The sequence below is a fragment of the Polyodon spathula genome, chromosome 31, assembly GCF_017654505.1.
Source record: "Polyodon spathula isolate WHYD16114869_AA chromosome 31, ASM1765450v1, whole genome shotgun sequence".
Lineage (NCBI taxonomy): Eukaryota > Metazoa > Chordata > Actinopteri > Acipenseriformes > Polyodontidae > Polyodon > Polyodon spathula.
In genome coordinates, this window is record NC_054564.1 from 61329 (window position 1) to 86223 (window position 24895).

Below are 24895 nucleotides of genomic sequence, written 5' to 3' on the forward strand. Positions count from 1 at the left end.
CATCACCCCCACAATGATGTAGACCACTGTGGTGCTTCAAAATGCAAACAGGTACAGAGTCTTGTGGCAGGACTGCATGTCAGGAACATTGTATGAAGGCTCATATATGGAGTAGATCCACACATTCCCTACAGACAAACCCAGTGATTAAAACACGTTAATAATAATAATAATAATAATAATAATAATAATAATAATAATATAATAATAATAATAGTCATCATCATAATAAATTACAACCTTGAACTGCTGATGAAGACACATGATAACCACACTGGCTTTCATCACCAGTTCAGTACAACAGTGACAGGGCTCTGGAATGAAATACAAAAGTTAAAACCTTATATTACATTATATCTAAATGCACCGGGTGCAGTCACATTGACGGCCACACAGAAAACAACTCTGCTGTGATTATACAGAACAGTATTCTACTTTTTTTTAATTTACCAGTCTGCAATGTGATTAGCTGTAATCTGTTGTTTTCAGTTAACCTTTTGAAGGCTGGCACCTACTTGCCAGCTGCGCTGCTTTGGTCAGTCAATTAGCATCGGGACTAATGAAAATAAATACCAGAGACCGTCGAGATTTACTACGCAACAAAATATAGAGTTGGTGTTTTGGATCAGATGGCATGGAGTATTTTGTGAAAGCTGGCTCCCGACGGTGGTCTGTTCAAGTGTTTTACAATGTATTGGACCTAGCAGCCTGGGTACTTTACAAAGAATGCAAGGGAAGAATTTACCAAGGAGCGAATATATTTTACAGGAACTTTTCAAGAAGCATTTGGAACAGAGGGAGACTACCAAGCGTGTACCCACAGCTGAAGCTGGCAACCCTGTTGAGAGCTGCAAGACAAGCCAATGCCAGGTTGGCAAGTGCAATAAAAATAAACTTCAGACAGCTGTGCCCTGTGCAGAAAGGCGGCGTTATTGTGAACAGCTTTAGACTCAAGGTAAAAGAATACCCTTTTGTTGAAAAAAAAAAAACAAAGAAATTAGACCTTTTTTAAATAACTTCTTGTGCTGTGCACTTCTGTAAAAAAACATTTCTAAGTTTATTTATGTTCAGTTACTTTTGTTCTTCTGATAATAAATCGATTGTTGTTGAAAAGTAAAAAAAAAAAAAGTATTGTTTTTGTTTCAGTTTTATAAATACGTACAGTATGTTGTAACCCAATGTCTGTTCAGATGTTTATTTATTTACATGTTCTTGTTTTGTTTTATATATATATATATATATATATATATATATATATATATATATATATATATATATATATATATATATATATATATCGCCGGTCCTAGTGTTAACGAGTTAAGGAAAGTTGATGGCATCTTACAATAACATTGGGCCAATTAAGCTTCTAATAAGTGCTTGATTGGTCCAGTTAAGTAAATTAGGGGACAGTTGGAACAAAAGCCAGAAGGACACCGGCCCTCCAGGACCAGGATTGGGCTCCCCTGATTTAAATAAATACACGTGGGGTGTTCAGTTAGCTAGATGATGACACGTATGAATTAATGCAGCTCATGTCCTGAGCTGCTATAATGCTAAGAAATGAATAATACAAAGTACAATATTACACATTTGCGTAAATCTGGGAAAATGAAAACACGTGTCTGTTGAGAAGAGGTAGTGTTATTGTTACTCGTGTGTATAATAACTTTTTTTTTTTTTTGTACCTGGGTAGTAAGTGTTATTTTCCTAAAATATCACTATTTCCAATGGGAAAACGGGCGCAATTTAAAGACACAAAAGCGCCCGTTTTCCCATTGGAAATAGTGATATTTTGAAATATCACTGTCCTGGTCACAAAAGCAAAGTTTGTGGGGAATAATAGCCATTTTCTATACTTTTGAGGCATAAGCAATTAGGAAATAACACTTACTACCCAGGAACAAAAAATATGTCACATAGTGTAATGTGTAGACTTGAGTTGGACATTTGAGAATGATCGGTAGAGTGGAGAGTAATTTCTGAATCGTTTAATGAGTTGTTGCCTGAAAACTCTATTTAGAGACTATATTTGGCATAACACCAGTCCTTCAAGAAAAAATAGGAACGCTTTGGAGTAAAGAACTTCGAAAGAAAAAATAATGACATCATCTGCCATTTGAATTAGAGTTCATTCAAACCGGCGCTTTTCACTTCCAACAGGTCTCTGTGCTTGTGGAAATAAACAGAAAACAAATAAAACTTTCTCGACTGAAATGATAAAGCAACGCTAGGCAGCAACGCGAGTCTCATTTCTAATGAATACAGAGAAGCATCGTTATCTTAAACGTGTTCCAGAATCGGCTGTGGGAGGTATCCCTGCAGCTCAATATATAGTTGCCTGAGGCTGTATTTAAAACACGCCCCCGTTCGTGTCTCTTTTTTCTGTGTCTAAATAAGTTCAGAAGCTGGCTTGTTTGTGAAATAGAAATTAAATACATTCGATATGAGGACGGCAACGAACGCTTTGAAAGCGAACCTCATCTAAATTCTTCTGAGCTCACAGCGAAACGTACACGTGTGTGGAGAAGACGTGACAACAGCTGATCATTTCAATTCACCTGCGTGTACTCTTGCAGCGTAGCTGAAATGTGCCGTTTGTTCCGCAGACAGCAGAGCTGTAGCTATTCAATACGATTTGAAGTGCAAGCTGAGTGTGCACAGTGACACACGCCAGCCTGGACCGAAGAAACTGCATGGTTTGAATCTGATGAGAAACCACAGCCGCGGAAGCACTGAACTCCGTTCTTCCAACGCCGTGATACATAATGAGTGTTAATACGGGTCTGTGTCAGCTTCAATTCAGCAGCCTGGAATAAAACACCGAGGGATTTCTATTCCTGATCATCAGAAGTCTACATTGTAAGATGCACTGTGTTATACTGCATGCTGTATATTGTGATAGGTCGTTTTCAACTGAACATAATTTAACCTAAAATTAAATATATAATAAATGGTAAAAAAAAAAAAAAAAAAAAATATGCACAAACAATCATGCATTTATTACAGTATAGCTTCAGATTCATATTATTTTACACATATTAACTAGTCTAATCTTTCAGGTTTTCAATACTATCATTTTTAATCTGAGGTTTCAGTCAAATGTTTATATTTTCAAATTCAACTGAATATTTAGCATGTGTGAGAGAGAACACATAAAAAAGTGGATTAGTTAGAAACCTGGATTCATCAATCTGTTTTTTTTTTTTTTGCATTTGTGTGGCCAGTAGCTGTCAAGCCTGTTGTGATTTTTGAGATGTGTTAAATAATACAATATCTGGGTGTGTTAAACAACACTGCGCAGACCCCAGAGCACAGGGAGGTGTTGAACAGCGCTGTGTCTCTGGCAGGTGAAAGATCCCAGAGCACGGGGAGGTGTTGAACAGCGCTGTGTCTCTGGCAGGTGAAAGACCCCAGAGCACAGGGAGCTGTTGAACAGCACTGTGTCTCTGGCAGGTGAAAGATCCCAGAGCACAGGGAGCTGTTGAACAGCGCTGTGTCTCTGGCAGGTGAAAGATCCCAGAGCACAGGGAGGTGTTGAACAGCGCTGTGTCTCTGGCAGGTGAAAGATCCCAGAGCACAGGGTTGAACAGGCTGTGTCTCTGGCAGGTGAAAGATCCCAGAGCACTGTTGAACAGCGCTGTGTCTCTGGCAGGTGAAAGATCCCAGAGCACAGGGAGCTGTTGAACAGCGCTGTGTCTCTGGCAGGTGAAAGATCCCAGAGCACGGGGAGGTGTTGAACAGCGCTGTGTCTCTGGCAGGTGAAGATGGGGACACTGCGGGATCTTCAGTATGCACTCCAGGAGAAGATCGAGGAGTTGAGGCAGCGTGATGCTCTGATTGATGAGCTGGAATTGGAGCTGGACCAGAAGGATGAGCTGATCCAGAAATTACAGACGGAGCTGGACAAGTACCGGGCAGTGGTGCGGCCAACCCCGTCCCCGCCGGGCCAGCCAGAGCTGCAGGAGCAGCAGAGGACCAAGCGCCAGGCCATTTCAGCAGAGCCCACTGCACTTGACATTCAGGACATCAGCCACGTGACACTCGCCTGCTACTCCAAGAGCGAACAGTAAGATGCCAGCATGTTGTGTTAGTTTGGTTAGGGCACCTATTTAATAATGGACGTCTCACCAGGAGAAATCCCAGTCATTTCGGGTCAGATGTAGTTTATTTTATATTTTTGTCAAAAGTTTGCCCCACTTTTAGTTTTTGTCTTTGCAAACTTTGTGCAGAAGCAAACCCTTAGTAAATCTACTCATAGCAGCACCTTTAGCAGAGAGGGGTGTGTTTTCCTGCAGGTATTACAGGGCAATACAAAGACAGCCACCAATGTACAATAATATGAAATGAATTACTCATGATGTTAAAATGTATAATAATCTAAGCCCAGTGCACGGGAGTTTCAGCTGGGGCCTTAGTCAGTGTAATAACTTGCTTGTTAGCTGCGAGAAAGAAATGTGTAAAAGGTCTGAAGTGATGCTTGTGAAATGAAAGCAGCACAAACAGAAACGCGCAGCAAATGGGTTCAGCCACTGCTGTGTTCTCATCAGTCTCCCTGGACTCTCAGGTCCCGGCTGCTGATTAAAGGCGCGATCCTGGAGAACGACTTCATGAAGAACCTGGAGCTGTCTCAGATCCTGGAGATTGTAGATTGCATGTACCCGGTGGAGTACAGCAATGGCAGCTGCATCATCAAGGAGGGCGATGTCAGCTCGCTTGTGTACGTCATGGAAGGTAGAACCACTGCACCACAGGGCAGAACAGCCTGCGTGTGTGCTTTCGAATACAAATAGAATGTGCACATCCATTGGAAGAGGGAATTAAAGGAATACACTCCATCTTTCATGTTTCATAAAAAAGAGGGGTCTGGTCATTGCAAAGGTTTGAGCACGGGGCATTCAGAAAGCTACAGGGTCAAGGTATTGCTAGGAGTTTGCAGTCAGGGGTCAGTGAAAATAATGCTGTGGTGTTAATTGCCATTGCAGTTCAGTAGTTAAACTGCAGTCTATCTGAGTCGCATCCCTATCTGTTCATTCATTTACCTGTTAATTCATTGCCAGTTAAATTGCTTTGAAAAAGTAACAAGAAAAGCTTTTAATGCTAGAGAATGGCAAATTGATAGTGAATTACTAGTACCTTCTAGTCTGGTTTTTAATGCAACGTTCCTTTATTCACACGCACAAAAATACACAAGCACCCATATGCACACATCTCAACACACATATACACCGATGCACAAACAGACATGAACTGAAGTCTGCTGAATATGCAAGACTGTTCTTAAGGAAATCAATTGTTTGGGTCAAACAGGCTTTTAATCATTGGTCCAATTTGAAGCTGAGAAGTGGTGCATTCAATAGAAATCTGCAGTTGGATCTGTCATCCGCACATTGCCCTATTCAGAGCTTCACGTTGTCAAGGCCAGTGGCTGCCTGTCCTCGACACCCCCGTTGTTTTCTAAAAGCTGCTGATTTGGATTGTCACTTACAGCTGTCCCTGATGCTCCCTGACTCTCTATTACTTTCTCCCTTTTTATCCGCAGTTCTATCTTTTTAGAAGCATTTGAAAGAGAAACAGCAATTGCTTTTGTCACCTGTCCCTGACCTGATTTTAGAGTGAAATGCACAATTGAAGCATTGGATAATTACTTTCCAAGTCATGCTGCCTGTAAGGGGAACTTATATGAGTTTGTCAGCCCGTCGTCGTCACACCTACTACCGCTAACATCTCAGAAACCATCCAATATTATAGAAACCCGTCAGACTAAATCTGTTACTGACCATGAAACTGACCTCTGACCTTACAGGGCTGCTATATTGAGGTCATGTGATTGTAGAAGTGTCTGCTGCATCGAGACAGCACACTTTAGTTATTGTCTGAAGGTATTTCTGATTCTTTTACCAGTTAAAACACACCCATTCACTGCAGCACTGCTTAAGCGCGGGCCATATCAGTAAAACAGATCACATGGTTGAAATGAATGGTTTTTAGTGCTCTGCACTGTTTAATGGAAAACCAGGCACTTTGTGACTTTATGGGAAATGCAAATGTAAAGAGGTTTTGTCAATGGAGAAATCCTGGCATTGATTAAACCCATGAGTTATCTGTGGCAGTAATGTACTCAGGTAATGGAGTATTCATCAAAGTGTGATATTCTCATAACAGCTGACTGCTGTACATTCAACTGAAACCTCTTAATTAATTCCAATGGGATTCCTATTGGTCATTTAACTGAAACGTGAGCCCTTCAAATTCTCAGTGATTTCAACCTCGCTACATTGTTTATTCACATGCTGTCCTGGGCTGAAGCCAGACAAAGCTTTTCATTTACAGAAAAAACATGATAAAGCTTGGCTATTGGAATATGTGCTCTGAGTAATAAAGAGCTTCTCAATTCATTTCTGAATTAATGCTTTGCCTTTTTTTTTTATGCCTTTGCTGTCCTCAATTGAAAACATTGAAAAAGACTTCTACAGCTATTGACAAAAGTGTTACATCACCTAGAATTTCAGAACATAATAATAAAAAACAAAAACTATATGAACACAATTTAGATCTTTTATTTAACATCATGTAATCAAAGAAACTACAAAATGAGATCGCAAGTGTCTACCGTCTAATAGAGGCCATAATAGTAGTACAGTAGTATTTCATGTCAGATTTAGAAAGGTCACGTTTTTCCATTTTTATCAGTTTTTTGTTAAGGAAATGGAAAACTGCAATGCAGTGTGTAATTAAATATTTCAGTGTAACACTATTCAAGAGGTTTCATTCGACTTTAAGAAGCATAATTGGTTCATTCTATAGGGTGGTACTAAGACTTGTGGCCACAGCTGTAGTCGAAACATTTGTAATTGAATACATTTTGTTTTTTAGCATTTCTAAAGTTCTCTTTCTCTGCTGTCTGGTTTGAGAGGGGAAGGTGGAGGTGACCAAGGATGGGCTGAAGCTGTGCACAATGGGGCCTGGCAAGGTGTTTGGAGAGCTGGCCATTCTCTACAACTGCACGCGGACAGCCACAGTGAAAGGTAAGGAGAGGAGTAAGAGGCTTTGTGTGCACCACAGCAGATTGAAATCACAGCCTGGTGTTGCTAGGATGCCACTATTATAACTATACGGAAATAAGGGTGTGGATAGCAGTTTTTTAAATAACACTGTACATGCTGTGGTTTACAGGCTAGTACCATGCTGGGTATTTAATGATGCAGTCAGGGGGTGTTTCCCAAAGCAACACACTATGAAAGTGTTTGGACTAAGTAAAAAGTGCCATGATTCAAGGAAGAGAGCCCCTTTTGAGAATGACAGATGTCAATAGTGTTGAGATTCTTTACAGTAGTAATTTAGGAGCTTGTAAACACCGTGGTACATTTACTCCTTTCCTGGCTGCTTCAGGATTCTTCATTCCTCAAGCAGCCTCTCTCAGGTGGCTCTGAGCTGATATCAAAGGCTGGACCTCCAGCGGGAGAGAGCAGATTCTATCTCTAACTGAGGAGACTGCACATTGTGTCTAATGAGCTGGTGCATAGTGTGAACACATAGCGAGGGGGCAGTCGAGCGGGGTAGCAAAATGGAGAGAAAAACATTTCTGTAGCTCTGCTACATCTTTAACGTTAACTGCTATGATCCAGGTCTACCTCTCTACAGTGCAGGATCATTGACAGACATCATTGCTTCTCTTATAAAAATATATTGAAATAATTAGGCAGTATTAGTACAATAAACTGCAATGGTGGTGTGTCTATGTACAGTCACAATAACAATACAGCAAGGGACAGGCCAGGGTTAACTCTTTCACTGCGTTTCTCGAATCCCCAAAACAGGTTTGAGTAGCTGTGGGTAATTTTTTAGTAACAGTACCAAAAGATCGGACCTTTTCCAAGCTCTCCACACTTCCCAAACTTTTCAGCAAATCTCTAACGTTCAGAGTGAGGTGGAGAGGGAGGTGAAGAGTTAAATGCGTTTGTGTTTGCAGCAGCAGGCCGCCTCAGAACTCTCCTTTTCGCTCGGTGCAGATTGCTGCTGCTGTCTGCCCTGCAGTCCTGTTCAAGCAGCTTGTACAGAATAACCACTGAAGGTTCAAACTCCTGAACTGCACTTTCAAACCCACGCTCATCAGAAGCAGGGTAAACAGTAGCATATGGAGCAGGCTTTGCGGTTGAAACCAACAAGCTGCACAACAAGCCTGGTTTTACAATAGTGCTGCTGGCCACAGCTGGAGTCTCTAGCAGGGCTTCAGAGTAACAGCATTTCTAGGGACAGGCAGAGTTTGAAGCCCATTGTCTCACCCCCACTTCAGAGTGGGTCTCTGTTTCAGCTGCTGTTCTTTACCTCCCTCGCACCTGCATTCCCACAAGTGCTGCTGGTTAATGGGCTTATATAATACCTCACATGCACCAACACTTGCCACTGCAAAATGGTTTTACAAAAAAAAAAAAAAATCATCCCATGAAATTATTCTGAAGGAGATAGCCATCATTGTGGATGTTGCTCTGTGTGGGTGTACCCCAGATAACTGTTTCAAGTCTTTTTTTATCTCAGTGGTTTTAATATGCAGTGACTTGCATTAACCCACATTCACCATGGCAATTGAAATCTCCAGTTATAGTGCCACTGCCCTATACATGATTTGGCCTGAGATAATTTAACAGGATATTCAAGAATAGATATTTGTTTACATGAATTAAAAGGGTACCTTACTAATGAAGTTCATAGATGAGAAGTGACTTCAATCACCATGTTCGGCTTTTAATGTTTCTGTAGATCTCATGTATTAAGAATGCATGTTGGTGCCTCCGGTCCAAACAGTTTACAGGGACCCTTGTTGCTCTCATTAGGATTCTGTCTGCGTATCCACCAAAAAAAAGATGTATGCAGAACCCAGTCTGTTTCATTTTCAAACTGCTAATACTGCATGCCTGAGCCAGCCAATGTATTCCATTATTAATTGAAAAACATTTCTGCAGCAGAGAATCAGTGAGAAGAAACCATCTAATTTTCAACAGTGTTCTGAGAGATGTGAGACATGAAGCAGCCGGGCTGAGTCAAGCCGTTACTTGTTCTTGCAACAGCATCTGTTAACTGCATTGACATGAAATAAACAGCAAGATCAGATGCTGCACGGGCCACTTCAAGAGAGGCATCTGGCTCTAGTTTGCAAATAAGTGAATATCAAGTGAAATGAACAGAGCAGCATAGGTTCTGTGCTTCAGCTTTGATGCTACTCTCATACAGTGCGTATAAGAGCTCTCAAATTGCCTTGGGAGTTCTAAGCAACCCAGAGGTGCTGTACTGCTTTCATAATCACTTCATCCTAAAGGTTGCTTTACAGGACTGCACTGTAGGAATGCATCACAATAATGATATCCCAGCCACGGCAAACGCAGCAGCAGGGTTTCAGCGGGCAGTTGGAATAAATTCAGCTTCATAAGTAACTACTTCTGAATCTGAAGTAGAGGCTTTTGAATGCTGTTTATTGTGTGATTCCCTGCAAGGCGTAACTATCGGAGCAATACTAATGGCACATTAGTTAAAATAGAGCAGAGCACAGAACGTTTACACTCTTTCACTGAGTCTGAGTTGGTGCTTTTGATTATAGATTCCAGCAAGCCTCTCTCTCCTTTCCTCTCCTGAATGAATATAACACATTCAGGCCTCCCAAAGGCACTGGGAATCAGATGATAAGGCCAGCAGACAGCAGAGCAGAAATTCAGTAGTTTAGCAGCAGGATGAGCTGCCTGCTAACATTGGTGCTGGGTTGGAGAGACAGCGGTTGGGGTAAGAGGAGTGGGGTTGCTCCTATAGCACTATAAAAACATGGGCAGAGAAACCCATGTGCACTTCCATCTGATTCATTGTACGGAGCAATGGAGTCAGTATTCTAATCATGGTGTAGGAGACTGAGGGGCAGGGAGGGCAGCAGGTGGCCAACAGAAACAGGTCCACTTTAATCTGACTCTCTGCTCTCTGCTCTCTCTGATACAAGACTGTGGCTCGATTGATCTCTACTAGCGCTGAGAATTGTCCTTTAGGGTTGGTTCACTCCTACGTGATCTGGATGTCCAAGTATAGTAACAAGTAACAAAGTTGTGCAGCTCAAGCCCCTTGCGTTCCCTGTTTTTAGAGATAATGTTAATCATTTATTGAAGCTGGAGATGAGTCTGAGTGACTCTATGCTTAACCAATGGCTCGGGTGCAGTGATTGAGGAGATTAAACACATCCCCTTCCTGCAGGATTAGAGCATTCAGAGAGCCTGGGCTGTGCTGACAGAACCCCCTTGCAGGATTAGTGCATTCAGAGAGCCTGGGCTGTGCTGTCAGGATTAGAGCCAGAGAGCCTGGGCTGTGCAGGAACCCTTAGAGCATTCAGAGAGCCTGGGCTGTGCTGACAGAACCCCCTTGCAGAACCCCTGGGCTTGCTGACAGGATTAGAGCATTCAGAGAGCCTGGGCTGTGCTGACAGAACCCCCTTGCAGGATTAGAGCATTCAGAGAGCCTGGGCTGTGCTGACAGAACCCCCTTGCAGGATTAGAGCATTCAGAGAGCCTGGGCTGTGCTGACAGAACCCCCTTGCAGGATTAGAGCATTCAGAGAGCCTGGGCTGTGCTGACAGAACCCCCTTGCAGGATTAGAGCATTCAGAGAGCCTGGGCTGTGCTGACAGAACCCCCTTGCAGGATTAGAGCGTTCAGGGAATCTCTCGATACCTTTCATCTAAGCATCTTTGCTTCCAGAGGCTGATAAATGAAATCAGAGTGCCAGAATAGTGCAGGATCCCAGATCACTGCAGCTACTCAAGGGGAGTGGGCCTTATCAGGGTTAAAAATGATTCTCACTCAAACTCAAGTTTTACTCCTCTGACACTAGCATATTATTTTTCAATGACATGTGATGTGTTTATTGTAAACTTGTGTGTTAATCGGGGGCATGAACGAGGGCTCCTCCCCCTACAGCCCCCCTATATATATATATTAACAAAAGGTGCTTGTTAGAGCCATGTCACGGGATACATCATACCCATGCCATGAAGAAAGTACACTGTCAACCAAATGTTTAAGAATTGACCAGAATTCTTATGCAACCGATTTTGAACGCATTTTAGTATTTATATACTTTACACAGTGAAGTTTTTTAAAACATTTTTATTTCAAGTCTAAAGCAACACAAATAAACACAAATATGTGTCTTAAATCTGTTGCAAGATGTTAGTGTTCAGCATTTGGTTTCACAGTGAGGTTAACCTGCTGTCTCCCTCTCTCTCTCCCCGCATAGCCCTGACTCACACCAAGCTGTGGGCGATCGACCGGCAGTGCTTTCAGACCATCATGATGAAGACTGGCCTCATTAAGCACGCAGAGCATATGGAGTTCCTGCGGAGGTGAGTCTCCGCTGCCCTTCCTTTCATTCAGCAGGACTGCATCGGTCCAGACATGGGCAACTCACTTTTTAAACAGGAGAGTCCTGCACATCCACTTTTAACAGTGAAAGCCAGAAGAATATATATATATATATTATATATATATATATATATATATATATATATGTGTGTGTGTGTATATATATTAATACCTTGAATCTCATCATTCTTCCAAAACACAGTGATACAGATAAATCTAATAAATAGAATCTAATAAACCTAGCTCCATAGGCTATAAAGACAAACAAATACTGTTTAATATAGACAGCTGTTTAACATTCTTTATCAATGTATTCTTTATGGTCATTTCCTTTTTTTTTGTTGTTTTACAAAACAAATATTTCATTTATTTTGCAGTAAATTAAACAGTGTTTGTGGGATACCAGCTCACTACCCAGCAAGCTCATTATTATTAGTAGTCATTGTACTAGTGTGGCAGAATTGTTGTTGCAAACTTTAAATAACCAGTAGACTATAAATATATAATCTGCTTCAATATTTGACATAGTTATTAAATTGGATTCATTTATCCATAGAAATACTTCATGCCAAACCGCCCACCAGCTTTTAGAAAGGCTCGGATGCCCTTGGTCCCAGACTTTGGTCTCAGCTTGGTGCGCTCTTCAAGAGACTGGTTTACAGGGGAGTTAAAGCAGGGAACACACTTTGAATGTGTTTATGACCCAGGGAGCCCGAATATCCTGGGAGAGTATTTCACTTTTAAAGTGTTCTTGTTTGCTGTTGATTCGAGTCATTTTCAACCCCGCTCCTCCAGGTTTTTGCTTCAGCTCGTTCTCTTTTTTTATTTTGTACTGCGGATTGCGGATGAACACACACGAAATGCAATCACTGTAGCTGCATGCTGTTTAAAGTCGTAGAGGCTGTGTGTCTGGAAGTGCTGTCTTACTGTCATCCATGACCCTTGAAGTATCTACACAAACTGATGTCTCGTGGCACTACCTGCTCTTCAGCTATTGCAATTTTCTCTCTTAGCAGGAGATCATTCAGAAATCTGCTCATAAATTCAATAGCAAATATATTGCCAGGTCAGCCAAGCCTTGCATTTTTCAACATTAAACTTGGGAATGTTTTGTAACTTTCTGTTTGAGATCCTCTGTATTTAAAGTGATGCTTGCTTTGTGTGACTGTGATTAGAGACGATATCCATGCTGTAGACAGGTTTTCAATGCTGGGGCTGGCACCCCCATCCTCTCCCTCGGGTCAGTATTCACAGATCTGACAGCTCATTGTCATGGTGACCTATACAGGTCGTAGTTTATGTAAAGCAGGCTCGAGCTGCACCTTCCCAAGGGGCAGGATCAATGTCCCTATTTTACACACAGTGAACAGGATGCATATCTCAATCAGAAGTGCTTTAAAGAATTGTTCTGACTTTGTCTAGAACTTAACAGCTTGACATTTCGATTGGGGAGTCTTCATGAGGAAAAGGTCTTCCGTTAAAAGGATCGCTCATGTTTATGCCAGCCACATTTTCATAATGTTTTCTATCCCAGGTGAGATTCCTGCTGAGAGCATTGCTTACTGTTAACCCTACTGTGGGTACAATTCTTACCTCTCTCTCTGCCTATCTCACTCTGATCACACTGAGTGAAGCTGCTGTTTGAAATGTGGCAAGGCAGAACAGGTGTGCATTACAAAATTCATGAAAGATATTGAACACATATCAAGTAATATTATGAAAGAATCCCTTTTTCTAGCAGACCAGTTCCCAGTATATATGTGCTGTACCCAGTGTGTCTTGTCTTGCCTCTCCCACAGTGTCCCCTCACTGCAGGAGCTGCAGGAGGATGTTCTGAGTAAACTGGCTGATGTCTTGGAAGAGGTAATCTATTTTCTGATCCTCCATACCATCCCTTCTGGCATCTAGCATTTATAAATAACGTTTCGCACACAGCGTGTCCTCAGTAGGCTCTTTGTTTGTTTTATTTTTTTCTTTGTGATTTTCATGCTTGAAGACTCATTATGATGAGGGAGATTACATCATCAGGCAGGGAGCCAGTGGTGACACGTTCTTCATCATCAGCAAGGGGAAGGTGAGGAAGACAAGTGTTTTATCAGCTTCGAACCACACCTCATGAGTGCTGCTGAATCCCAGAGCTCGGTAGCAAATATGAATTTAACAAACTCCTTGAATGGATGTCTCTCTATATCTTCTTATCAAATCTAAGATGGATACAGCAGTCCCTCACTAGCTTAGTATTCTCCGATTACTGGCTCTCATTACCTGTTTTGTTTTACTGTGAGCATGTAGAGGCTCCCAGGAGGAAAGGAAATTGAATATTTTATTACTGCAGAAGCTTCCTCACAGACTAACTGCATGCAAAGCACAGTTCTCCACAGAGTCACAGTAATGTGATAAAGTGATTCCTTCAGATTACAGTGCTTCTAATTCTGGTGATCAGTGTATTAGCTTGGAGACCAGAAATAATTCAGTCTCAAGTTGCACAGAGCAGACTGTATCCCTTTACCTTTCGTGGTATTACATCACAGGTTACATTGTGAATATAGATGAAGTGCTATTTAATTGTAAGCATACTCTATCTCTTGCTTTCCACTTTGTTGGAGGAGAACATTGTTGCTCATGTTCCTGTTTCTAATGTCCCTCCCTGCAGGTGAGCGTCACCCAGCAAAAAGTGGCCAATGAGGAGCCTGTGTTCCTCTGTACTCTGACCCGAGGGGACTGGTTTGGGGAGCAGGCACTCAAGGGGTAAGGAGCCAACGCCAACCCTACAGGGCTCATCTATGGGTAAAGAGTGTTAGAGCAATGTGATTTAATTAACATCTGCTAATCCCTTCTAAACATCTGCTACCTTCCCCATCCCTAAGTAGCTTTGAAAACATGTAATTAACTTCCTGCTTTTTTTTAAGAGAGGACGTGAGAACGGTGAACGTTGTTGCTGCAGATGACGTGACGTGTCTGGTGATCGACAGAGAGTGAGTAGAGCGAGTGTGATCGAGGACAGATCAATGGGAAATTATACCTTGCAGTGGAGTCAGTGACAGGCAGCCGTGGTTATCCAGAATTAGGGCACTGTGCCGATGTGTCTCAGTGAGAAATATCTTCTCCTGTTTTCCAGGTCATTCAAGCAGCTGATTGGTGCACTGGAAGACGTCAACAGCCGAGTTTATGAGAGCACTGAGGCAAAAGCCAAGTGAGTGGGACTGATTGCATTCTCACTGCACAGCAACATGAAGTTCACGATGACTGGAAAATTGCTTCTAAAAGAAAGTCTGTTGAGCAAGGCAGAGGGGATGGCTGGGTAGTAAAAGAGGCAGCTATTCTCTTGTCTGAAGTTTTTTTTTTTTTACATCAATTAGATGTGTTGTTTCTCAGTTAGACAGCTTATGTCAACACAGCTGAACTGCCATTCCTACTGCCCAGTGTATCAGTGTCTCAGCCCACCTTACTATTAAACAAAAATAATAATCACACGCTAATTCCATTGTGGGCCTGTGTTTATTGTACAGGGAGGCCATGCAGTACCTCTGCACACTGGGGCCTCTCCACTCCCACCCATCTGCACACTGGGGCCTCTCCACTCTCACCCCTCTGCACACTGGGGCCTCTCCACTCCCACCCATCTGCACACTGGGGCCTCTCCACTCCCACCCATCTGCACACTGGGGCCTCTCCACTCCCACCCATCTGCACACTGGGGCCTCTCCACTCCCACCCATCTGCACACTGGGGCCTCTCCACTCCCACCCCCTGCACACTGGGGCCTCTCCACTCTCACCCCTCTGCACACTGGGGCCTCTCCACTCTCACCCCTCTGCACACTGGGGCCTCTCCACTCCCACCCCCCTGCACACTGGGGCCTCTCCACTCTCACCCCTCTGCACACTGGGGCCTCTCCACTCTCACCCCTCTGCACACTGGGGCCTCTCCACTCCCACCCATCTGCACACTGGGGCCTCTCCACTCCCACCCATCTGCACACTGGGGCCTCTCCACTCCCACCCATCTGCACACTGGGGCCTCTCCACTCCCACCCCTCTGCACACTGGGGCCTCTCCACTCTCACCCCCCTGCACACTGGGGCCTCTCCACTCCCACCCCTCTGCACACTGGGGCCTCTCCACTCCCACCCCTCTGCACACTGGGGCCTCTCCACTCTCACCCCTCTGCACACTGGGGCCTCTCCACTCCCACCCCTCTGCACACTGGGGCCTCTCCACTCCCACCCCTGCACACTGGGGCCTCTCCACTCCCACCCATCTGCACACTGGGGCCTCTCCACTCCCACCCATCTGCACACTGGGGCCTCTCCACTCTCACCCCTCTGCACACTGGGGCCTCTCCACTCTCACCCCTTTGCACACTGGGGCCTCTCCACTCCCACCCCTGGGGCTGCACACTGGGGCCTCTCCACTCCCACCCACTCTCTCACTCCCACTGGGGCCTCTCCACTCCCACCCCTCTGCACACTGGGGCCTCTCCACTCCCACCCATCTGCACACTGGGGCCTCTCCACTCCCACCCCTCTGCACACTGGGGCCTCTCCACTCCCACCCCCCTGCACACTGGGGCCTCTCCACTCCCACCCCTCTTCATACTGGGGCCTCTCCTCCACTCCCACCCCTCTGCACACTGGGGCCTCTCCTCCACTCCCACCCCCCTGCATACTGGGGCCTCTCCACTACCACCCCTCTTCATACTGGGGACTCTCCTCCACTCCCATCCCTGTGCACACTGGGGCCTCTCCTCCACTCCCACCCCTCTGCACACTGGGGCCTCTCCTCCACTCCCACCCCTCTGCACACTGGGGCCTCTCCTCCACTCCCACCCCTCTGCACACTGGGGCCTCTCCTCCACTCCCTCCCCTCTGCATACTGGGGCCTCTCCACTACCACCCCTCTTCATACTGGGGACTCTCCTCCACTCCCATCCCTGTGCACACTGGGGCCTCTCCTCCACTCCCACCCTTCTGCACACTGGGGCCTCTCCTCCACTCCCACACCTCTGCACACTGGGGCCTCTCCTCCACTCCCACCCCTCTGCACACTGGGGCCTCTCCTCCACTCCCACCCCTCTGCACACTGGGGCCTCTCCTCCACTCCTACCCCTCTGCACACTGGGACCTGTCCACTCCCACCCCTCTGCACACTGGGGCCTCTCCACCTCTCGTTTCTCATTCCAGGTTCGAGGCAGAAGCAGCTTTCTTCTCCAACCTGGATTTCTCTGATTTCCAGATTGTCAACACGCTCGGGGTCGGGGGTTTTGGCCGAGTTGAACTGGTAAGATTGCCACAAGGGGGCAGATTTATCAATGTCTGCAGCTGCAGTGCCGTTTGCTGTGAAAGAAAAAGCATGCAGCTAATTGATAGACCTTGATAACGCTGCAAAGCCAGCTCCTAACAATGGCACACTGCATCGTGTTCTTTATCTTTGTTGCTGCTATGCCAGTCTTGTCTGATGCTTCCCTGCAGTTTAATGCAGATGAGGAGGATTCATTAGGAGTAGGAATACATGGTTCTCTTCAACATATATGTTTCACATGATGTTGACACTAACAGCTTCAGCATGTGTCTGTGTAAGATTGCAATGCAGACGTCACTGTTATATCACAACTGCAGATATGTTCAGGTTTATTTATACTCGGCTCGGGACTGGATTAACCCATCACTGGCCCTAGGCAAGCATGCCCCCTATTCCTGAACAAACAGCCACACACACATATACATACACACAATGTTATATACAAACATACCTATGGTATACACAAACACATGTGGCCTCACACACACATGCACACGCACACACACACACACACACACACACACACACACACACACAGATATTAGTGTGATATATGTTGATATAAACACATTGGGAAACTTTATGAACTAGCCTTTGGGAACCCTTTACCTCTAATACAGGTATAAACCGGACATATGAAAATTAGATCAACCTTTTTAAGGTATTATGATACATTAAACGTTTGAGAAAAACCCCTAAATAAATCGTTACAGAATAAAAAACTCCAGGGGGTGTGCTAAATACATTTCAGAATAAAACCGGAAAAAAACTGAAGCCTACGTTAACTCCTGTAGCACATCTTGACAACAACTTTTAACCCCTTAAATACAATGTTACTTATTCAACTATAATACATACCGTTTTGGCCCCCCCCCCTTGAGTTCGGGCCCTAGGCACATGCCTAGTTTGCCTGTGCTTTAATCTGGCCCTGACTCTGCTCCAAGAGCCAACAGACGTTTGCAAGCTCTCTGTCAAATAACTTGAAACAAATGCCAAAGAGAGGTAAGATTATCAGGAAAATATTCAGTTTTGTGTTTGCAAAAGACAAACAAGCCACTTTAAAACTAAGTGGATAAACTTAGCAATAAGTTTAGACATGAATTTCCTAAATAATAATATAAGACATGGCACACGAAGAGGTAACAGTAAGGATTGTGTAAATGTGGAATAAGCAGAGTGAACTCTCATGGATTTCCACAGTTGAGGAGAGCTGGCTAACTCGCTGGGTTGTATACGACTGTCTCCATGAGTTAAACGACCACAGGAGTCGTTGGACTTTTTATATAACGAGTTGTATGGAAAAGAAGAATGTTTTCAAGGTAGATTCACCAGCTGAATTTGAAGATTGATTTTCCTTGCTTTCTGTCATTGCATTGGAAGGAGTGCTGGAATATGAAACGTTGTCGGATGATAGATCTCTCCATTCGTTATCTAATTATATGCCTACATGTCTTTTTCAGGTGCAGCTGAAGAGCGATGAGTCCCAGACCTTCGCCATGAAGATCCTGAAGAAGCAGCACATCCTGGACACCAGGCAGCAGGGCCACATCCTGTCAGAGAAGCACATCATGCAGGAGACGCACTGCGGCTTTATTGTCAGGTCAGAACCGGCCCCTCCGCTGTGCCCAGGCTTTTACAGATCCTTTATTATAATCAGCTCCCAGGGGTCTGATTTCCTTAATATTGAGTTAATATTGAGAACTGTTTAAAACATTGTGGAGTGATGAATTATAACCTGTACACAATTCATGGGCAGATCCCATGCATATGACTAGAAGAATCTTGTTCAGTATTAATTGTGAAGTGAGGAGAGGTAGCTTCTAACCTCTGGAATTAAACATCTTTACTATCTACAGGCTGTACCGCACCTTTCGAGACAGGAAATATCTTTACATGCTGATGGAGGCATGTCTGGGGGGCGAGCTGTGGACAATCCTGAGGGACAGGTACTGTCTCTGTCTATTATTATTATTATTATTATTTATTATTATTATTATTATTATTATTATTTTTATTTTTATTATTATTATTGTTATTATTGTTGATAAACTGGTTTGAGTGTAGACTGCACTGTTGATTGAGCTTACATTACTGTGCTGCTCTCTGTTGTAAAAGCAGTTTCAGATCGCTTTAGAACCCATTTATCTGCAGCTGTTTCCCCCGTGCGTGAGTTTCTCACCCCTATCTGCTTCAGGGGATCGTTTGATGATGTGACAACGCGCTTCTACACGGCTTGTGTGGTCGAGGCGTTATCCTACCTGCACTGTCGCAGCATCATCTACCGGGATCTGAAACCAGAGAATATCATCCTGGACCAAAGGGGCTGTGCCAAACTAGTAAAGAGGAACCTTTTCAATGTTTCGTTATTTAAAATTTATACTAGCAGTATCTAAAGCCGGACAGAAAAGGCTTTCCACAAATGACTTGACAGCCATCTTTGTGCTTCTGTAGGTTGACTTTGGCTTTGCAAAGAAGATTGGTTATGGAAAGAAAACGTGGACTTTCTGTGGCACCCCAGAGTACGTGGCCCCGGAAATCATCCTAAACAAGGGCCACGACATCTCTGCAGATTACTGGTCCCTGGGGATCTTGATGTACGAGCTGCTAAGCGGCAGGTGAGAGGAGGCTTGGTGTGGGAATCTGTGTGGGTGTGATTGGGTTTAAGTTAACATGTAAGAGGTGTGACAAAACTGCAATTCATAGTAAAGAAACTGCAATGGCTTCTGAGCCTTTTAAAATGACATCGACTGTAAGTAAAACATTATAAAAACAGGTTTAAAGCAAGGTAAATTCAGGGACCCTTCAAGGGTGTGTAATGTGTTCTCTATTGGTACTCCCTGAGTAACTGCATTGTGTCTGCATGTGGCAAAGTGGCTGGTAAGGGGAACAAGTGTAGCGGTGATGCGATGCAGGAGTGACAGGCAGACAACGGTATTAGAGTGAGAGAAAAAGGGTTCTTTAATTATAATCCAGGTCTGGTGACCGTAAAATAATAAATCCCAGTCTATACACAACAATGTGTAAAGCGCGGGGATAACAAAAACAGGGCACAGTCCCGAACCAAAACACAAGACGCGGTCACCAGTCCTGGGTGCGTGCAGACGTGCAGGTGCTCGGTGCAGACACAGCTTGTGTGGTGTGTAGTGGTGCTCCGGATCGTGCTGACCGTGGCGACAGCTCCGGAGGTGTGCTTAACTGTCTAGTGCTGAAAACAAAAACAGACAGTTACACGGACAGACACAACAATACAAAACACGAACACAATCCACTCTGAGAGCTCCTCTCTCAGTCCTTCTCTCTCTCCACTCTCGTTTAACCCAAACGAAGGAAAAGATCAGCGTTACCCTGGCCCCTATATGTAATCCTGCATGATATCTAGGTAAACAGTTGCAGCTGCCTTATTACTTGCAGCTGCTTCTCGTTTACCTTTCATATCAATATGGTCTTACAACAGAGTCGCGCTTCTTTCCAGGCTGACCCACTTCCCTGACCCAGAAATGAACTGTCAGGCCAGCCCTTCCAGATACTTCTCCTCTCGTTCTTTAGCGCCCTCACAGGTCGGGAGGAAGATTTACCACCAGAACTCATCTTTCCGTCACAGTGCAGGATGAGATTCTTGTGAAAGAAAAGACAGTCAGCCCACACTTCTCCTGCTCTGCAGAACGTTCATGTGCACAACTTTAAAAAACCTGCTTGTCTTGTTCCCGTCAGTCCTCCTTTTTCAGAGTCAGACCCAATGAAAACCTACAATATCATCCTCCGCGGGATTGACATGGTGGAGTTTCCAAAGAAAATCACAAAGAACGCAGCGAATCTCATCAAGAGACTGTGCAGGTGAGCAGACACTGGAACAGGACATAGACATTGCACTAGACGCTTTATCAAATCTCATAGAGACAGCAGACACTGGAACAGGACATAGACATTGCACTAGACGCTTTATCAAATCTCATAGAGACAGCAGACACTGGAACAGGACATAGACATCGCACTAGACGCTTTATCAAATCTCATAGAGACAGCAGACACTGGAACAGGACATAGACATCGCACTAGACGCTTTATCAAATCTCATAGAGACAGCAGACACTGGAACAGGACATAGACATTGCACTAGACGCTTTATCAAATCATAGAGACAGCAGACACTGGAACAGGACATAGACATTGCACTAGACGTTTTAATGCTAGCTCTTTATTCCACTCCAGCAATGTAAAGCATGGAATTTTCTATTTGTAACTGCTATGATAATCTCCTATGATTTTGCTTCCTTGCAAAGTCCCATTCCGTTTAGGAAAACTCACTGTTCATATTTTTAAACTAGCAAGGAACTGAGTAGGTACATGACCATTACATTTACATTCTGAGTATCCACTGCAGGGTTTGTGAGAATGTTGTTTTACTAATGAGAGGTAAGAAAATGTTCTTTAAACTTTGGAACGATATAAACAAGGCTGGTTTTGTGCAAGGTTCTTTCCTGCTAGTTAAAAGAAGCCCTCCTAATGCAGGTGAGCGTCTCACGGTGTCCGCGTCTGTGTTTGATTCACAGGGATAATCCCTCTGAGAGGCTGGGGAACCAGAAGAATGGAGTCAAGGACATCCAGAAACACAAGTATGGACGTGCATCAGCAGCCACAGTGTGGTGCCTTTCTAGTTAAAAAAACTTTGTTGAGTTTTTAACACAACAGTAATAGAGATGCAAGTGTGCAAATATGACAGTATATAATATGATACATGGCAGTAAGATCTGACAATATGGTAACATTACTGATGTCACACAAGCATCAGTTCTGCTGTCTGCTCTCTTTCAGGTGGTTTGAAGGGTTTAACTGGGAGGGACTGAGAAAGGGCACGCTGACGGCCCCCATCATCCCGAGTGTAAGGACCCTCAGCTCTTTATGTGTCATTAGCAGCGTTAGATCATGTAATGTGCAATTGTGAGTAGAGAGAGTGGGAGTGTTGTCAGGGTAACCCTGTGTCCTCATAGTGAATGTTTTAGTGGCTTGTCATCAGTTTGCAGTGCAGTTCAGTGCACAGTGGAGCCGCAGCCTACCCATGTGCAGTGCAGTTCAGTGCACAGTGGAGCTGCAGCCTGTCCATGTGCAGTGCAGTGCACAGTGGAGCTGCAGCCTGTCCATGTGCAGTGCAGTGCACAGTGGAGCTACAGCCTGTCCATGTGCAGTGCAATGCAGTGCACAGCGGAGCTGCAACCCGCCCATGTGCAGAGCAGTGCAGTTCAGTGCACAGTGGAGCCGCAGCCTGCCCATGTGCAGTGCAGTTCAGTGCACAGTGGAGCTGCAGCCTGTCCATGTGCAGTTCAGTGCACAGTGGAGCCGCAGCCTACCCATGTGCAGTGCAGTTCAGTGCACAGTGGAGCTGCAGCCTGTCCATGTGCAGTGCAGTGCACAGTGGAGCCGCAGCCTACCCATGTGCAGTGTGCAGCCGCAGCCTGCAGTGCAGTTCAGTGCACAGTGGAGCCGCAGCCTGCCCATGTGCAGTGCAGTTCAGTGCACAGTGGAGCTGCAGCCTGTCCATGTGCAGTTCAGTGCACAGTGGAGCCGCAGCCTACCCATGTGCAGTGCAGTTCAGTGCACAGTGGAGCTGCAGCCTGTCCATGTGCAGTGCAATGCAGTGCACAACGGAGCTGCAACCCGCCCATGTGCAGCGCAGTGCAGTTCAGTGCACAGTGGAGCTGCAGCCTGTCCATGCTTACTCTTGTTCCTCGTGCAGGTCAGCAGCCCTCTTGATACAAGCAATTTCGACTGCTTCCCTGAGGACAGCGAGGACCCACCCCCTGACGAGGACTCGGGATGGGACGCAGAATTCTGATTGGCCAGTACAAACCAACGCAGGAGAGCGGACATAGTGAACACAAAGCATGAAGCTGAATTCTGATTGGCCAGCAAGCACCCAGGAGACCAATCTGTTCCTGACTTCTGATTTGCTAGCAGGAATCACGCAGGGATGTGGGTCACAGAAACTATGGAGGATGCTGTCCGATTGGCTATCGGAAGAACGTGGGAAACAATCGTTGATTTCTAACCATTATTCAGAAAAAAAAACTCAGGTGGTAGATGCTTCTGCTCTGTTGCACTAAAATGATGGAGTGACCTGCCCAGTACTGTAAGGGAAGCTCCCTTGGCTGATGTTTTTAAATCTTGATTAAAACCACATTTTTATACTGTGGTGTATCCAGTTATCTAAAATGATATTCTGTTGTCTCTATGTGGCTTGTTTTATTATTTTTACTAGTTAGCATTATTTGACTTTATTTTATTTTAATCTTGTTCTTGTTGTTGTTACATTTACTACTTCATTTGTTTTTTATTTTGCTTTTTTCTTCATGTAAAGTGCTTGTGGCGGCCCTTGCTAAAGGCACCATATAAAATAAAGATCCATTGTTTGATTGATTAATTGATTGATATGATTGCTCCTGAAAAAAACATGCTTGGAGGGGTTAGAGACTTTTCATTAGACTGTGAGAATCTCTGAGCTGGATGCTGCTGTATTAAAAACTGGCAAGACAGTTTTGTAAATATAGGATGAATTTACAGTAAGTGTAAAAAACACACATTGCATTAATTAAACAATTACAATTGTAATAGAGTACCTGGGCTTTAAAAAATGCATGCTGAATTAAACACACTAAACCTTTATTGTGCTGCCAGGAGCTGCAACATGTTTGTATTGTGCTGTGAGGAGATGCAACATGTTTGTATTGTACTGTGAGGAGATGCAACATGTTTGTATTGTACTGTGAGGAGATGCAACATGTTTGTATTGTGCTGTGAGGAGATGCAACATGTTTGTATTGTGCTGTGAGGAGATGCAACATGTTTGTATTGTGCTGTGAGGAGATGCAACATGTTTGTATTGTGCTGTGAGGAGATGCAACATGTTTGTATTGTACTGTGAGGAGCTGCAACACATAGGTCTTATTTTTCAATGTTCTAATAAGAGAGATAGACTTGAAGCCAGAACGTGTAAGGAGCAGAGGTCTTCAATTCAGTGCACATTGCACCTTTGCTTTGAATAGGAAATGAAACTCGTAATGTTACAATTTCAAAGGTGTGCCTCAGTGTTTGCTACTAGTTTTGTGACCATTATTTTTAAGCAAATTTACTTTTACTTGAAGACAATTAAAAATATGTCACATGCTGTGAATTATAATGTGTTTGTTTGTAAGCTGATTGAAATGTGTCCGGTGGGGGGCTGCAGTTTAAAGTAAATATATTTTAAAGGTACATGCATTGATGCTGATCTTTCAAACACTCTGTGTGATGACAGCTCTTCAATTCTTGATTGCTCTCTGTGCCATTTTAAACTAGTTTAGCATTAAACAGGATTGATGTTTTATTTGGAATGCAGTATGTATGTCTGTACAGGCGCACATCAATAAAATCACTGAAGACCATTGTGATTACTTTGTGTAACTGTGAGCAGGGTGAGATTGTATTGCAATTGCAGGGGTAGTCTACCTGGCAATGGTAATACAGGGTGTATGATCTGATTAACGCCTAGGAACGACACCTTGAACACAATGAGAGCGGTCGAAGCATAAAAGAACACAATTACAGTTTTCAGCCACCAGAGGGAGCTGTGTGTCTAGTACAATTGTGAATTGAAGCGAGAGGTTCACACCGAGTCCTTCTATAGCTGTCTCTGGGAACTTTGTTAACACAAAATAAATACAGAAAAAAGATTATGCGGGCAAACAGATTACACATGTTCAGTATAGTTTCATCTGTGTTTCTTTGGCAGTGGTTCATCTTGAATGAATATTAGATTGCCATATTAGCAGAACTGTGTTTAATTCAGACGAGACCACTTCTCTCTGTTGGTTCTGCAGATTCTATTAAACCAGGTTCAGTAGCTGTCTGTATTTGTAAATCACATGTTGCTGACACTGTCACAGCTCTTACACCGAGACACAGCACGCCTGGGGACTGTTTTTTCATTCCATAAATGCGCACTGGTAGTTGCTGCCTTCTCCCATGCTCTTAAGTAAATGTCTCACTGCGGAGCGCACACAGTATCCTAGCATATGGCTATGTGTGGGAAAGAATGCGTTTTAGCGGAACTCCAAACTAAGCCTATCATCTGTTCTTCCCTAAACAAAATTGGGAATCAACAGTACTTCAGTACCGTGCTGCAGTTACGCGACGTCACAAGGAGGTGGTCTTTTCTTAGGTGACGTAACGT

The 24895-nt window shown here is 44.1% G+C and overlaps 1 protein-coding gene across 2 annotated transcripts; it reads left to right on the forward strand.

The window, feature by feature from the left end:
* Positions 1-3767: 3767 nt before the first annotated feature.
* LOC121303213 (cGMP-dependent protein kinase 1-like) lies at positions 3768-22883 on the forward strand. 2 transcript variants are annotated; one of them, XM_041233769.1, is made up of 18 exons: positions 3768-4069; positions 4568-4734; positions 6915-7028; positions 11268-11373; positions 13192-13255; positions 13389-13466; positions 14046-14140; positions 14302-14367; positions 14511-14585; positions 16575-16676; positions 18140-18292; positions 18549-18638; positions 18887-19028; positions 19144-19307; positions 20404-20526; positions 21243-21305; positions 21505-21571; positions 22424-22883. In XM_041233769.1, the coding sequence occupies exons 1-18, from the start codon at positions 3768-3770 to the stop codon at positions 22520-22522; spliced, it is 2070 nt and encodes a 689-aa protein (XP_041089703.1). In that variant the 3' UTR covers positions 22523-22883. The 2 variants fall into 2 exon arrangements, with proteins under 2 accessions (XP_041089703.1, XP_041089704.1); XM_041233770.1 differs by having other exon boundaries at positions 16575-16671; positions 18153-18292.
* The last annotated feature ends 2012 nt before the right edge of the window (positions 22884-24895 follow it).